General features: G+C 31.7%; 1 protein-coding gene across 1 annotated transcript; it reads right to left on the bottom strand.

Moving 5' to 3' along the window:
• Window positions 1-8,027: 8,027 nt before the first annotated feature.
• LOC139861395 (lysine histidine transporter-like 6) lies at window positions 8,028-11,750 on the bottom strand. The gene is made up of 8 exons (XM_071849776.1): window positions 11,567-11,750; window positions 10,770-10,906; window positions 10,166-10,549; window positions 9,211-9,604; window positions 9,002-9,107; window positions 8,778-8,869; window positions 8,527-8,595; window positions 8,028-8,277 (listed from the first exon to the last, which is right to left on the bottom strand). The coding sequence occupies exons 1-8, from the start codon at window positions 11,594-11,596 to the stop codon at window positions 8,179-8,181; spliced, it is 1,311 nt and encodes a 436-aa protein (XP_071705877.1). The 5' UTR covers window positions 11,597-11,750; the 3' UTR covers window positions 8,028-8,178.
• Between the last annotated feature and the right edge of the window lie 626 nt (window positions 11,751-12,376).

The raw sequence follows: 12,376 nt of genomic DNA, 5'->3' as shown, positions 1-12,376 counted from the left end.
AGCTTGTTGAATTTACTTTTAGAATTTTCTTGCTCCATTCCTTCTCTCTTCCTTTTTGCACCTTCTTTCTTCTTATGTTCGTCGATGAAATAGCTTGCCATGCAGGCGGCTTCTTGTATAGTGCTTGGGTTCATCAATGTAACATCTCTCCGGACTTCATCAGGTAATTCATTGATATAGCATTGGATCCCTAGATACTCGGGAGTAGTCATGAGAGCAAATTCTTGAAATCGGTTGGTGTAGCTTATGAGATCAGCATTCACCATTTCCATATTTCTAAACCCAGGTCTTTCAGTACTCTTGTATGTAGGGGGCTGTTAGTTCATGAAATTTTGATGTGAATAAGCATTCGAAAGATTTCGCGGTTCGCCATTGTTGCTATTGCCTTGCACGGCCGCCAACAGTTGTTGAAATTGTGCAGGAGTCAAAGTAACATTTAGAAGGGCGTTAGCACCATGAGTTGATTGAGCCATTGATATTCAATGCACGAAACAGTATTAGTTGAAGAGTTATGGTGCTAGTAAATCTATAAATTTGCTAAATAAATGCGCAAGATTCACACAACGCGTAAAAGGATAAATAGGGAAACAACAAGATGTATTAAAACACTTGAAATTTATTAAACATCACAAAGATAACTAACATCTTTTATTACACACAAAACGAAACTAAAATAAACACGAAACGAAACTATGATAGTAGGTTTAGGCAAAGCCTTTACAATGAATGGAAAACACTAATACGGAAATGGAAAAGAAATCCTAAGATCTAATTCTTAGGTGATGAGGGTTGGGTCTTGAAATGTTCCCACAGAAGATTCTTGAGAAACTGCACCTCCTTCTCTAGTTACTTAATCCTTTGATCTTGAAGCTCAATTTCTCTATCATGTCTCTTAGCAGTCTTTCTAAAGATGTTATACACATTATATGACTATGTTGACAATTCCTCTTGTTGATCTTCAAGCGTACTAAAGTGACCATCAAGAAGTTCCTTTAACTTACCAAACTCTGTCTTCACTTCATGTAAATCACTCTTTACCTTAGCATGTTCAACAGAGTTCGTGCAAAGCACGGGTACAGTGGTAAAACGGGGTTCTTTAGATGAACTTGAATTCTCGGTTTTTAATGTTTCGGGTTCCTTTCTTTTTAAAGAAGGAGGTAAGGCAACAGAGGGCTCAGACTTGGATTCTTCCTTGGGTTCTTCCTCGGAAGGCTCCTCCACTTCTTCCTCAATCATTTCTTCTACAAACTCTTCCTCCTCGTCATCCCCATCATAGTTAGCATTAGTGTGGGATTCTTCCATAAGAGGGGAGTGTGGTGGACTAGAAGGAATATAATATGGGTGAGTTGGTGATAATGGGGGGAAACGGGTCCATAAGCCGGTGTGCGGACACATCTTTCGGAGTCAGATCCCTCGGAGTCAGAAATGACGATCGGGTTAAGGAGTGACATCCTAAATGAAAAGAAAGAGAGATGATTAGGTAGGTTTTAAGGATGACGCAAAAGCACGAATAAAATGTAAGGGGGAAAAGCACTAGAAACTAAAACAGAAAAGGTTATAGACCTATAGATTGCTAAGGCACCTAACTAACACATAAGGCACACATAAAATGCAATCCTGTTTCTCTATAACAACTTGGCTTTGATACCACTCTGTCATACCCCCAAATAGGGTCGGGGAAATATGACTTCACAATATCACAACACAAGTATGTATAAATGAGAACGACTCTAAATGAGGCGTTTTAATTAAAAACCAATGTATTAAAGCAGCGGAAAATATTAAGTCATTACAATAAATATTTTAATGCAATAATATGAATGATAAAATGCGGACTCCAAAAGTAGCAAAGTCCAATTAGCAAAAAAAAAAAATCTTTAGCAATCTTCACCTGAGACAAAACATGCTTAAAGTGTCAACCAAAAATGGTTGAGTGAACAACATAGGTTTAATAATCATAATAAGTTTTTAGACCACGAGATTTAGTTATAAAGTTTAATCTGTTCGTTAGTAGTGCTGAGGTGTATGATATCGAGACTAAACATAAGTTACCCTAAACACTTTACGTTCGTGTCATTGAATCATTATTATGTACCTCCTTGATGATTACGCCAATGGGTAGAGATGTCACTCTCAGTAGGCCTACTCACAATAACTAAGTTTGCGTTTATACGTAGCAATTAACGATATCATGGCAGGGATTTAGCATGAAATAAAGCATGTCATAGCACAGTTTGAACTAATCAAGTTTGAGTACTTGTGTCTAATCGTAAAACAGTTTAAAAGCAAGCATGTGTCTCACCCCAAAGTTTATAAAACAGTTAAGAAATAGTAAAAAGAGGGGCTACGAAGTTCACCTTAGTAGCAAGTAAGTAATTCCACGCAAGTAGTATGAACGGAGTATGTAATCGGAGATCTAAACCTAGAGACATAACGTTTAATTAGTTAATGTTTAATAGTCATAAAGTTTGTTTATTAATATAGCAAACTATATTAACAGTGACGGTTTTCGAGAAAAGTTCCTATTTCTCAGAAGTTTCTATTTTTGGAAACCTACTATTTATGGAAAGCTTTCACTTATAGTAAGCTTCTAGTTTAAAAAGTTCGGGTTATAATTCTTAACAAAGATGTTGTACAATCTCGCCCAAACTTCATTGCTAACATGCAAGTCACTCGAATGATCTATTGTTACCGGGCGCCCAGGACTCTTGACCAGAATCTAAGTCTTGGCATTCGAGATCCACAATCGTGTCCCATAATGGCAGCAAGGATCACCATAGGCCGGTGATGTTTGTAGTCTTTATACGCTATCTTTAATTATAACCTTCACGTTATAGGTGTATACACATAACAAGTTATTAATGTACTTATTTAATTATATGTATAGGTGATAATATACTTAGTGTACTTTAAGTGTTACCATATAGATAAGTGTACAAGTTTTAATAATAGTATTATTAATTAATTAACCATCCTTATAAGACCTTATCATGTTTTATATTCATACATACTATAATCTTTGTTTATGTAAGATATATAAATAAATACATAGGTGATATATATATATATATATATATATATATATATATATATATATATATATATATATATATATATATATATATATATATATATATATATATATATATATTATTCTTTATTTATGATCATACATGTTCATAACTATATAGTATATATATTAGGTGTATGTGTTACATATACATAAGTGTAAGATGATACATATATATATATATATATATATATATATATATATATATATATATATATATATATATATATATACACACTTATTACTTTTTTTTATTATGTTTACTAACCTTATATAACTTACATAATACACATTCATACATACACACACACGTACATATACATACATATATACACATACATATACACGTATGTATATATCTAAATATATACACAAGCATATACCTACCTATATATATATATATATATATATATATATATACATACATACATACATACATACATACATACCTACGTATGCATGCATGCATGCATGTACATCATGATCATTATACTTTACTAATCCATAAAAATCATAACTTTTATCATAATCTTAACCTAACAACATTAATCATTATCACATAAAATCATAACTTTTTTATCATATTCAATCTTAATCTTTACCTATTCTAATTAGCTTCATATCATACATCATGATCATAACTTAACCCTACTACTTATAAATTACATACTTAATCTCATTAACATAATAACTTATTGATCTAATTATAATCATGCATCTTTTAACCCTAATCATAATAATCATTATTCAATACTAATTCATTAACCTTAACACATAAAATCATAAACTTTTTATTCATACATAATTATATTACTAGTTTATAACCTAATACTTTTAATTTTCACAAACTTATTAATCATAATCTTCATTATCTTTTAACCTTATTCAACATGATTATACTTAATTCATACTAACATAATAACTAATCAAGATCATACCTCATATTCATAATACTTAACATAATACTTATTACATAACAATTACAAATAACTTAAAGTAAATAAATTAACAAGTAAGATTAAGCTAGGGTTTAGGCTACCTTATGAGGAATGAGACTAAGAATTGGTGATGAGTATGATGCGAAACAGAAATAGAAACCAACAGCAGCAACAACGACCCAAAAGAGGTCTTCTTGGGTCTAATCTGGTTCGACAAAATAGCAGGTACAACAGCAATGGATGGACTGGTTCTTGGGGTCGATTCCTGGGCTGTTTTGTGGCAAAACAGAAACTGATACAGCAGCAGGAACAATGGCGAATTGCAGCAGGTTTTGGTGAGGTTATATGTCGACTGCACAGCAAGTTTGAAGGCTATTTTTAGTCGACTGCAGGTGGGTTTTGAGGGTGTTAAATTGTCGACTGAAAAAGGGTTTGGAGAGCTGTTGTTGTCCGACAAAAGAAGGTTGGATGTGGCTGTTTAGTCGATAGAAAATAGAGGGGAAACAGGAAGGGAATCTGTCGACTAATGCAAAGGGTTTTCTGGTGATTTTATGGAAAAACTTGATCCCCTTTTATAGTTGTGTTAGTTTCCTAATTACACTCATTTTGCTTGGATATCAAGGACATGAATTGGTGTTAAACTAGGATTGTCTTAGCTTAATGATCAAGCTTTTAATTTTTTTTTTCCTATTCTCATCCTAGCCGAACTATATCTGCTAATACATATATTTTTATATATTTTTTTTATATATCGGCATTAAGTAATTATATATATATATATATATATATATATATATATATATATATATATATATATATATATATATATATATATATATATATATATATATATATATATATATATATATTTTGTTATCATTATTAAGTTTACATTTATTTAAAATACATTTTATTTAAATATTAGTCCCTAACCTTTATTAATTTTTTTTTACTAAGTTCATATGAGTTCTTATTAGATTAATTCATATAAAAGTCACATTTAATTTATTACATATAATTTATATTATTAATTTAATATTAGGGTTAGGGTTTATAAGATTATGGTTTTAATTAATAGAAGAGGTTGAGGTTTCAGATTATTAATTACAAGCATTAATTTACAGTGTGTTTAATTACTCAGGCACTTATTATATCCGAATAACATCCCTAATGCTAATACACAGAGTATGACATTGAAACCCTAAGGGCAAGTTGGTAAATTCAGAAGGGAAAAGTGAGGGTTGTTATAATTATTGTTAGGCTTAATCGAAGAACCTTTGTGTATGTGTGTTTAATTGTCAATTGCATGAGAACCTGATTAAGATTAACTTTCAGCTAGTAACTTGAGTTGATCTAATTAAGTTTATTAACTTATATAATTTGTCAGTCTAATTAAATGTTGCCTTGGATCCACATCAGGTTTAGGTAATATTTATCATGTGATTATTTGAATGCCATGAATGAAGACATTAGCTATGAACATCACTTAGTTAATGTATGCTTTAGGTCCTACCTTTTGAATGATATGCGATATTTAGCTTAACCTTTGAGGGATAATGATTGGTCTATGATTGGTATCTTGCTATTTATTAATAAAAGTTATGAAATAATTAATATATTTTCCTTATGATTCGCACGTCCTTGTAATCACTTCTCTTTTATATTGTTTATTTAATTTGAATCTTTATTTTATCTTTCCTTTATAGTTTATTAAAAGTTTTCAATAACGTACCTTCAATTGTCTCTTTCCTAAGAGATAATAATTCAAACTTAAACAACAACCAAAAGACATAAAAATCTATCTTTAATTCTTCAATAAGAATTAAACTAATTAATAATAAACAACTTATAACGCATCTACGTTCTCTTGGAACGATAACCTAAAATACTACATCTGATCGGGTTTTGTTGCTCGTTAGGGTGTTAAAAGTGATTTAAAATGTTTTATAAATTTAAAAGTTTGAGAAGCAAATTAAGCACTTACACACTTTTGCACATCAGTTACACAACTATGTTCTTTGATTCTGGAACGTCATTCCAACTTTTGGAACGCCGTTTCTCATAAAGGAACGTCGTTCCTTCTCTGCAGAAAATCTGGGTTGTTACAATTATTCTATTAAAAAGGGAGTTTTTGAAATGATTTTTGAATTAAAACTAATAACGCGTACAATAAATTAAACGCATTAACCAGTAAGAGAAAACGATGTTAGAGGAAAGATCTTGCTCTGAGGCTCGCTATGCTTCTCACGGCCCTCGAACTATCAGGACGGACTGGCAGACTCCATCTTGAAATGTATCTGCTAATTCTTGGTGATCCCACTCAGATGTTCCCCCTCGATGTGGATTGCTAATGTAGTTAAAACGACAAACAGGGCTCGAAAGTATATAGTTAAATGACTGGCCGTCGATAATCACAAAACCTTAGTTAATTGAATTAAATTAACTCATGTAAATTCTTTTTCAATCAATTGAATTATATCATGATTATAAACCTAGACTCAACCTGGATTAAACTCACGTAAAATCCTAATCACAACGATCACTCGAATACAATTACACAATTTTGATTCTTAAATATCATTCAGTTACCATTTAAACTTAAATTCTAATCACCTAGTAATAACCGTTTAATTTATCTAGATCACTTTTGTTGAAACATGGATCATGTGTTAAGAATTAACTCACATTAATCACCCAAGGATCCATTCAATTGAACTAAAGCATAAAATAAGCAAAATAATGGATCTTTTAACTGAACAATGTTTAAACAAATAATTACCACTGCAATTTCTAATATTTGAACAATCCACAATCAAAAATTCTACATCTAAGCAAACACACAATAAATTTAGCTACACAAATCAAAGTTTGATCACAACCACAAGTAAAAAATAAAAGAAAACATAGTTTTATCACTAAAATAAATGTTACCAATTCTAATAATCATAAACCGGAACCAAATCTTCAACCTTGACGATTAAAATTCTTGGAATTGATGAAGAATTGCAAAGAAACCTCAAAAATTGCCCAAGGTAGCGCTCAAAACGGCTAGGTTAATGGTTAAAACTGTAAAATATCATCAAAGTCGTCAAATCAGTCGAAATTCTCCTTCGGATGCGCCACATCATCATAGATGCGCCGCGTCCTAACAGCTTGAACTCAATCTGAGGCTGGAAAAACCAAGATGCGCCACATCTAAGGATGATGAGCCGCATTTCCTTCAGAATTTTAGGAAAAGTTAAAAATGAAAGTTGTGGAACTCTGAGTTATGGACGTCCGTGCTTTGGATTTACCTCAGTCCGAGTCTGTATGAGTGAGGATTGAAAACTTATTAAAGTTTAAAATTTTATAACCTTCCTTGTGTTATATCACTTTTTTATTTACAGTTAGTTCATCTCGTTTTTGAAAACGTCATTGTTGAAGGCATGTTTTGTTACACAAACAGTCCTTCATAGGGACTGAACATATAACAAATAATGCCTTCGAGGGACGGCTTTGGCAAAAAACATGAGAAAGGGACTAAGACTAAAAAAGTGTTATAACACGGATGGTTTTTATGTAATATACACTACATTTTTGAATATATTTGTTTTTTTGGACATTAGTTTTGGATCACTAGGGGGACTAAACCACCCACGCGTTCATTTTCCGTATGTAGTTGCATAATAACCCGCCCCAATTACTGTCTTGGATGAAACCCGGATCAATCCGAGGGCATGGTCGGTTGAAAGCTATTGATCGTTGTTATATAACAAAGACAATAGATAGGTTGAAAGAGATTATGCTCACATTAGTTGCATCATATTAATGGTGATAATTTAACACCTTATGTTACAACTAATGAAGTTCTATCTAGATTAGTAACATTGCATGTACTCTGAATTTTCAACCTTTTGTAGATTGTTTCTTCAACATTTTCGCAAGCATCTTCATTAATTCTATTTGCTTTTTATACTTAGTATTTTTTGCGTTCAATTATTTGTAACAATAGATGATAACGCGCTCATAACAGACCATGACAGACGTTGATAGATACACAGATAACTTCGTAACAATCGATAATACAGAAATGTTGCAAGTCTATCCTTAGGTTCATTATACAAACATGTAATGTGGAATACAAATACTACAGTACTACTTTTACGAAGTTTTGAAATTATATAACATGATTTACTGATAAAAATCATAAGATGAGGAGTCAGCAATTATATTCCTGAACCCACCAATTGTTGATGCTAACATTATAAACACTCCAATGAATATTCCCACCTGAAAACAAACAACCCACACTTAGTTTGACTTGGAAACTTTACTAATATAAGCATGACATGTCGTTAGCATCCGATTGAATAGACTTTGTTTGTGAATTAGATCATGGGATCTATTCAAGCACAATGTCAGTTAAAATCGTTCGATCTTTGGATCAATCATTATTTAATTTCAAGATGGTGTAAGATTCGATATTTAACTGTCCGTAACGTCTATTATAAAATTGATAGATGAGTGAAAAATGCTTACCCAATTAACAAGCCACTGGGTACTGAATCTCTTGGGTTTCTTGAGTATGAGCCATATTATACTTGGAAGCTGATAAATTCATTTAGTCATTTAATGAGTTCTTAAACAAAAATAACATAACTCGGTTACAACTAAGCTAAATATATATGAGTTTAGCTTAAGATTATATTTACGGTTCTGAGTTTAAATCTGTACGATGTATATACGCGGACATAGTAGTATTTTCATAAAACGTATTCTAAAATGCTTACAAAATAAGATGTAGGAGCAAAACCAAATCCACCAAAGAAACCAAGAAGATCGCCAAAAAAGGGAAACGTCACAGCCATGAACAACGTGAAAGCTGCAATTTTCCATTAATTTTAATATTCGTAAATGTATAAATAATCATCAATCAATAATCAATCAATAATATATTTGAAGTCATGAATATATTCCAAATAATAGGAAAAAAAAAAAAAAAAAACAAACTTACCAACATAAGTAGAACGAACAACCAGTCTAAGTGGTAGTCCAGAAGGGACCCTGAATTTTTTACTCAATCCTTTCTCCATCAAGTCAAATAACGGCATTGCAAATACCTAACAGTTTGTTTAAATACATTTTATCATCAAGAATTATTTATTATATAAATTAAAACATGAGGTTACCAAGTTTTGGTAAGTTGTGTACTATTAACAGTACCTGGTAGCTACCAAGAACATGAACCACAACCATCAAATTAGCTGCCGCAATGAGCCACGATGGTTTTTGCAATGCAACAATAACGTTATCAGTAACATCTTGCCCAAACGCCCAATACCCAATAATCGCTACAGGAAAATAACATATAGCATTCACAAAATACGCTCCCATTGCGCCTTTCCACATTGCTACTTTTGAAGGTTTTCCAGGTCTTGAAGGAATCGTTGCCTGGATTTCAAGTGCGACTGCATGCCCTGCATACGCAAACGAAATCTGGCCCAGTGCATTGAATATTCGGAATACGGAATCGGCTCCGCTTGTTTTCTTGTAAGCGTAGCTTACGTCCGGTTGTCTGCCTTTGCTTAGACAACCGGCCCAAGCTATAGTTGAATAGCTGTCACATTAGACCATATTTAAAACATATGTTAAAATCAATAGCCGATCATGGATTTATTTATTTTTTAAATTTTTTTCTTTTACGGGGACGAAATGTTAAGAAATTATAAAGAACAATATTATAGTTAAAAACGTTGAGTTGTAACATAAAAATATAATTAAATATAATCGGTCATTCGGGGCAGCCGACCCAGTTGCTCTACACAGGTCCGCCCCAGGTTATAATAAAGATAAACTACTACTAATTTATCAGAAACTAAACTAAGTATTATTTTTAATAAATTAAATTTTTAGAAGTGTAATTGGGTCACTTATGAGCTTTTAACCCTTTCTTCTTGTGAAGTAATGTATTTCTATTATTAGTAAAGTTGTTTAGGTCTTTAGGATTGCTTATATCATAAAAAGATGTTTATTTGCTTATTCAATTATGTATAAGCACTTAAATTAAGCATTAAAGATGTTGACATGTGCTTATCTTTTAAGCAAATAATAAATGGAAATAAAATAAAGAAATCACAAACACGCACTCAAATGATAACATGTTAACAATTTAACCTACCATAGTGACATAACAGCAGCAGCCAGTGAAACACCAGAAACAGAATTGAAATTTGGAAGCTGAGAGAGAAAAAAGTGTGTGGAACCAAAAATAATGATCCAATAAGAGTGTCTTAATCTTGTGCAATCTGTGCACACCATTTCCATAAACTTTTGAAGACAAGTTCCACCTGTGACCATGTACACAATGTTCACTCCAACTTGTACTATCAGCTGCTGTGGTAATACTATCCATGGTCCGAGTTTTGGGCCAAAGGCATGCTTTGCTAAGTCAATGTAGCGGTCAAAACGAACCCCTTGTGAAGTTTCATGGAGTTGGACTAAGAGCCACATTGTATGTAAGGTCATACACCATGATATAACCATTACCGCCATGCCTGGACCCCTGTTGTCATATCATATGAATATATGATTACATACAGATGATTTGTATACCATTAAAATTACTTTATACCTCATAAAACGTGCACATATGTCGTGCTTTGTTGTACTACTATAAATTATTGATATTGTATTCAGTGGTGTGTGAAGTAATTATGATGTTTCTAAAGTTAAATATGTTTGAAATAAAAAAAAAAATATAAAGTTAAATAAAGCATATATACCATCCAAGGTATGCCATAGCATAAGGCAAGCTAAGAACACCGGCACCAACCATAGCGGTGACAGTGTGAAAAGTTGAGTACCACCATTTAGCCTCCCTTGGTGGTCCTTCTTCCCATTCACCCTCCAACGGAGCTTCCTACGTACATACATACAATATATACATAGAAAAAAAGAACTCATCATAGAAATAATAACTAGCTAGATGAAATTTGTGCAACAAGATATGATCTCGGATATTAAGTAATAGAATATGTGTTTTGAGTACTTAACCACTCATACATAAAATCTACTGTATATTTTAAAAGCTACTTTTGCTATAAAAAAAAAAAAGCTACTTTTGCTACCAATTATTTATTTTTTTTTTTTTAATATTAATCATAATCAAATTTGTCTAACTAAAACTACTATTCTTAGGCTATACACTTATACAAGTGAACTTTTGTAGTCTAGACTTGCAATTCTAGTAATCTGTCCGACTAAAAACAGTTTTTGACGTAGATGTCGTAGTAAAATAATCGGTAAACAGATAAGGTGAGGGATTATTTTTAGTATGATGACTAACTGAGTTATTCCATGGGACCCTTTTTAACTGGCTACCTGAAGCATATTACAATAAGCAAAAGTCGCATAAGATACATTTATTTTCACAAACTTTAATTGATCATGTTGATTACAATTATTTTTAGTGTTTAAAGCTCAAGCATAACTGCAACAGTTTCAAAGCCATAGGCAAATGAAACCACATACAAAGCATAGAAAATATATAAAACAAGGTAACATATCAACGAATTCTAACCTTTGGAAGTGGAGGAGATTCAGAAACCATCGAAGCAACGAAAGAGGCAAGATTACAAGTTCGAGTCTTGAAGTGAAGTGAATGTGAGATTAACAAGTGATGTATGTCTCAATGTTCCAAAAAACCATCATATTTAAGTAGTTGTGGTAGAGCTCTCATGACTCTTTAAAAAAGATGTCTTGAACTCGTGTTTATTAAGTGGAATAAAGGTAGTGATCACTTGCTTCATAAAGTTCTATATTTGTAAATTGATAAATTCAATATACTGTTTATAAATGTATTTATGCAGTATTAGTTGTACATTAACTCACCAAGTTTATGAATTTGACTTAATTCATCTACATACAATGAATGGCATTAATTTGTTTAGTTAACAAAGTTTACATGTAATATGGTACATGGGGAAAAAGTTATAGATAAATCCTCCAAAAATAACACAGTATATATATATACTTAATTTGAAACATATTGTCATCAATTGATATGCATACTTAATTAATTATTTGAATAAATAAATTGATGGATAATTCTATTAAACTGCATTAAAAGACTATAACTAAAAATTAATTTCAATATTTTCATATTATAGATTCAGAATCTTGACAAGTGGGTAACTAGAATAAAAGCTTATAATAAAATTTCAATCCTTTTGGCACGATGTTATCTCCCAAAATATAGGAAAACTGAAGCTCTTTTAGGATTACAAAGTTAATTTATTTTTCAAGAATAATTAAAAGTAGGGAAATTTTACTGTGAGCAATGATAGACATATGTAGTGCATGCCTACAGCATACGCATGTGAGAGTGAAG

Source organism: Rutidosis leptorrhynchoides, chromosome 8, assembly GCF_046630445.1.
Source record: "Rutidosis leptorrhynchoides isolate AG116_Rl617_1_P2 chromosome 8, CSIRO_AGI_Rlap_v1, whole genome shotgun sequence".
Lineage (NCBI taxonomy): Eukaryota > Viridiplantae > Streptophyta > Magnoliopsida > Asterales > Asteraceae > Rutidosis > Rutidosis leptorrhynchoides.
This window is presented reverse-complemented; position numbering and strand designations above follow the sequence as displayed.

Bases quoted from the DNA above. Each gene is read 5' to 3' on its own strand.
- LOC139861395 (XM_071849776.1), bottom strand. From the start codon at position 11,596: ATGGTTTCTGAATCTCCTCCACTTCCAAAG. The intron at 9,108-9,210 runs GTACTGTTAATA...ACAAACTGTTAG, and splicing joins ATGTTCTTGGTAGCTACCAG to GTATTTGCAATGCCGTTATT. The intron at 8,596-8,777 runs GTAAGCATTTTA...TGAATTTATCAG, and splicing joins TTGCTCCTACATCTTATTTT to CTTCCAAGTATAATATGGCT.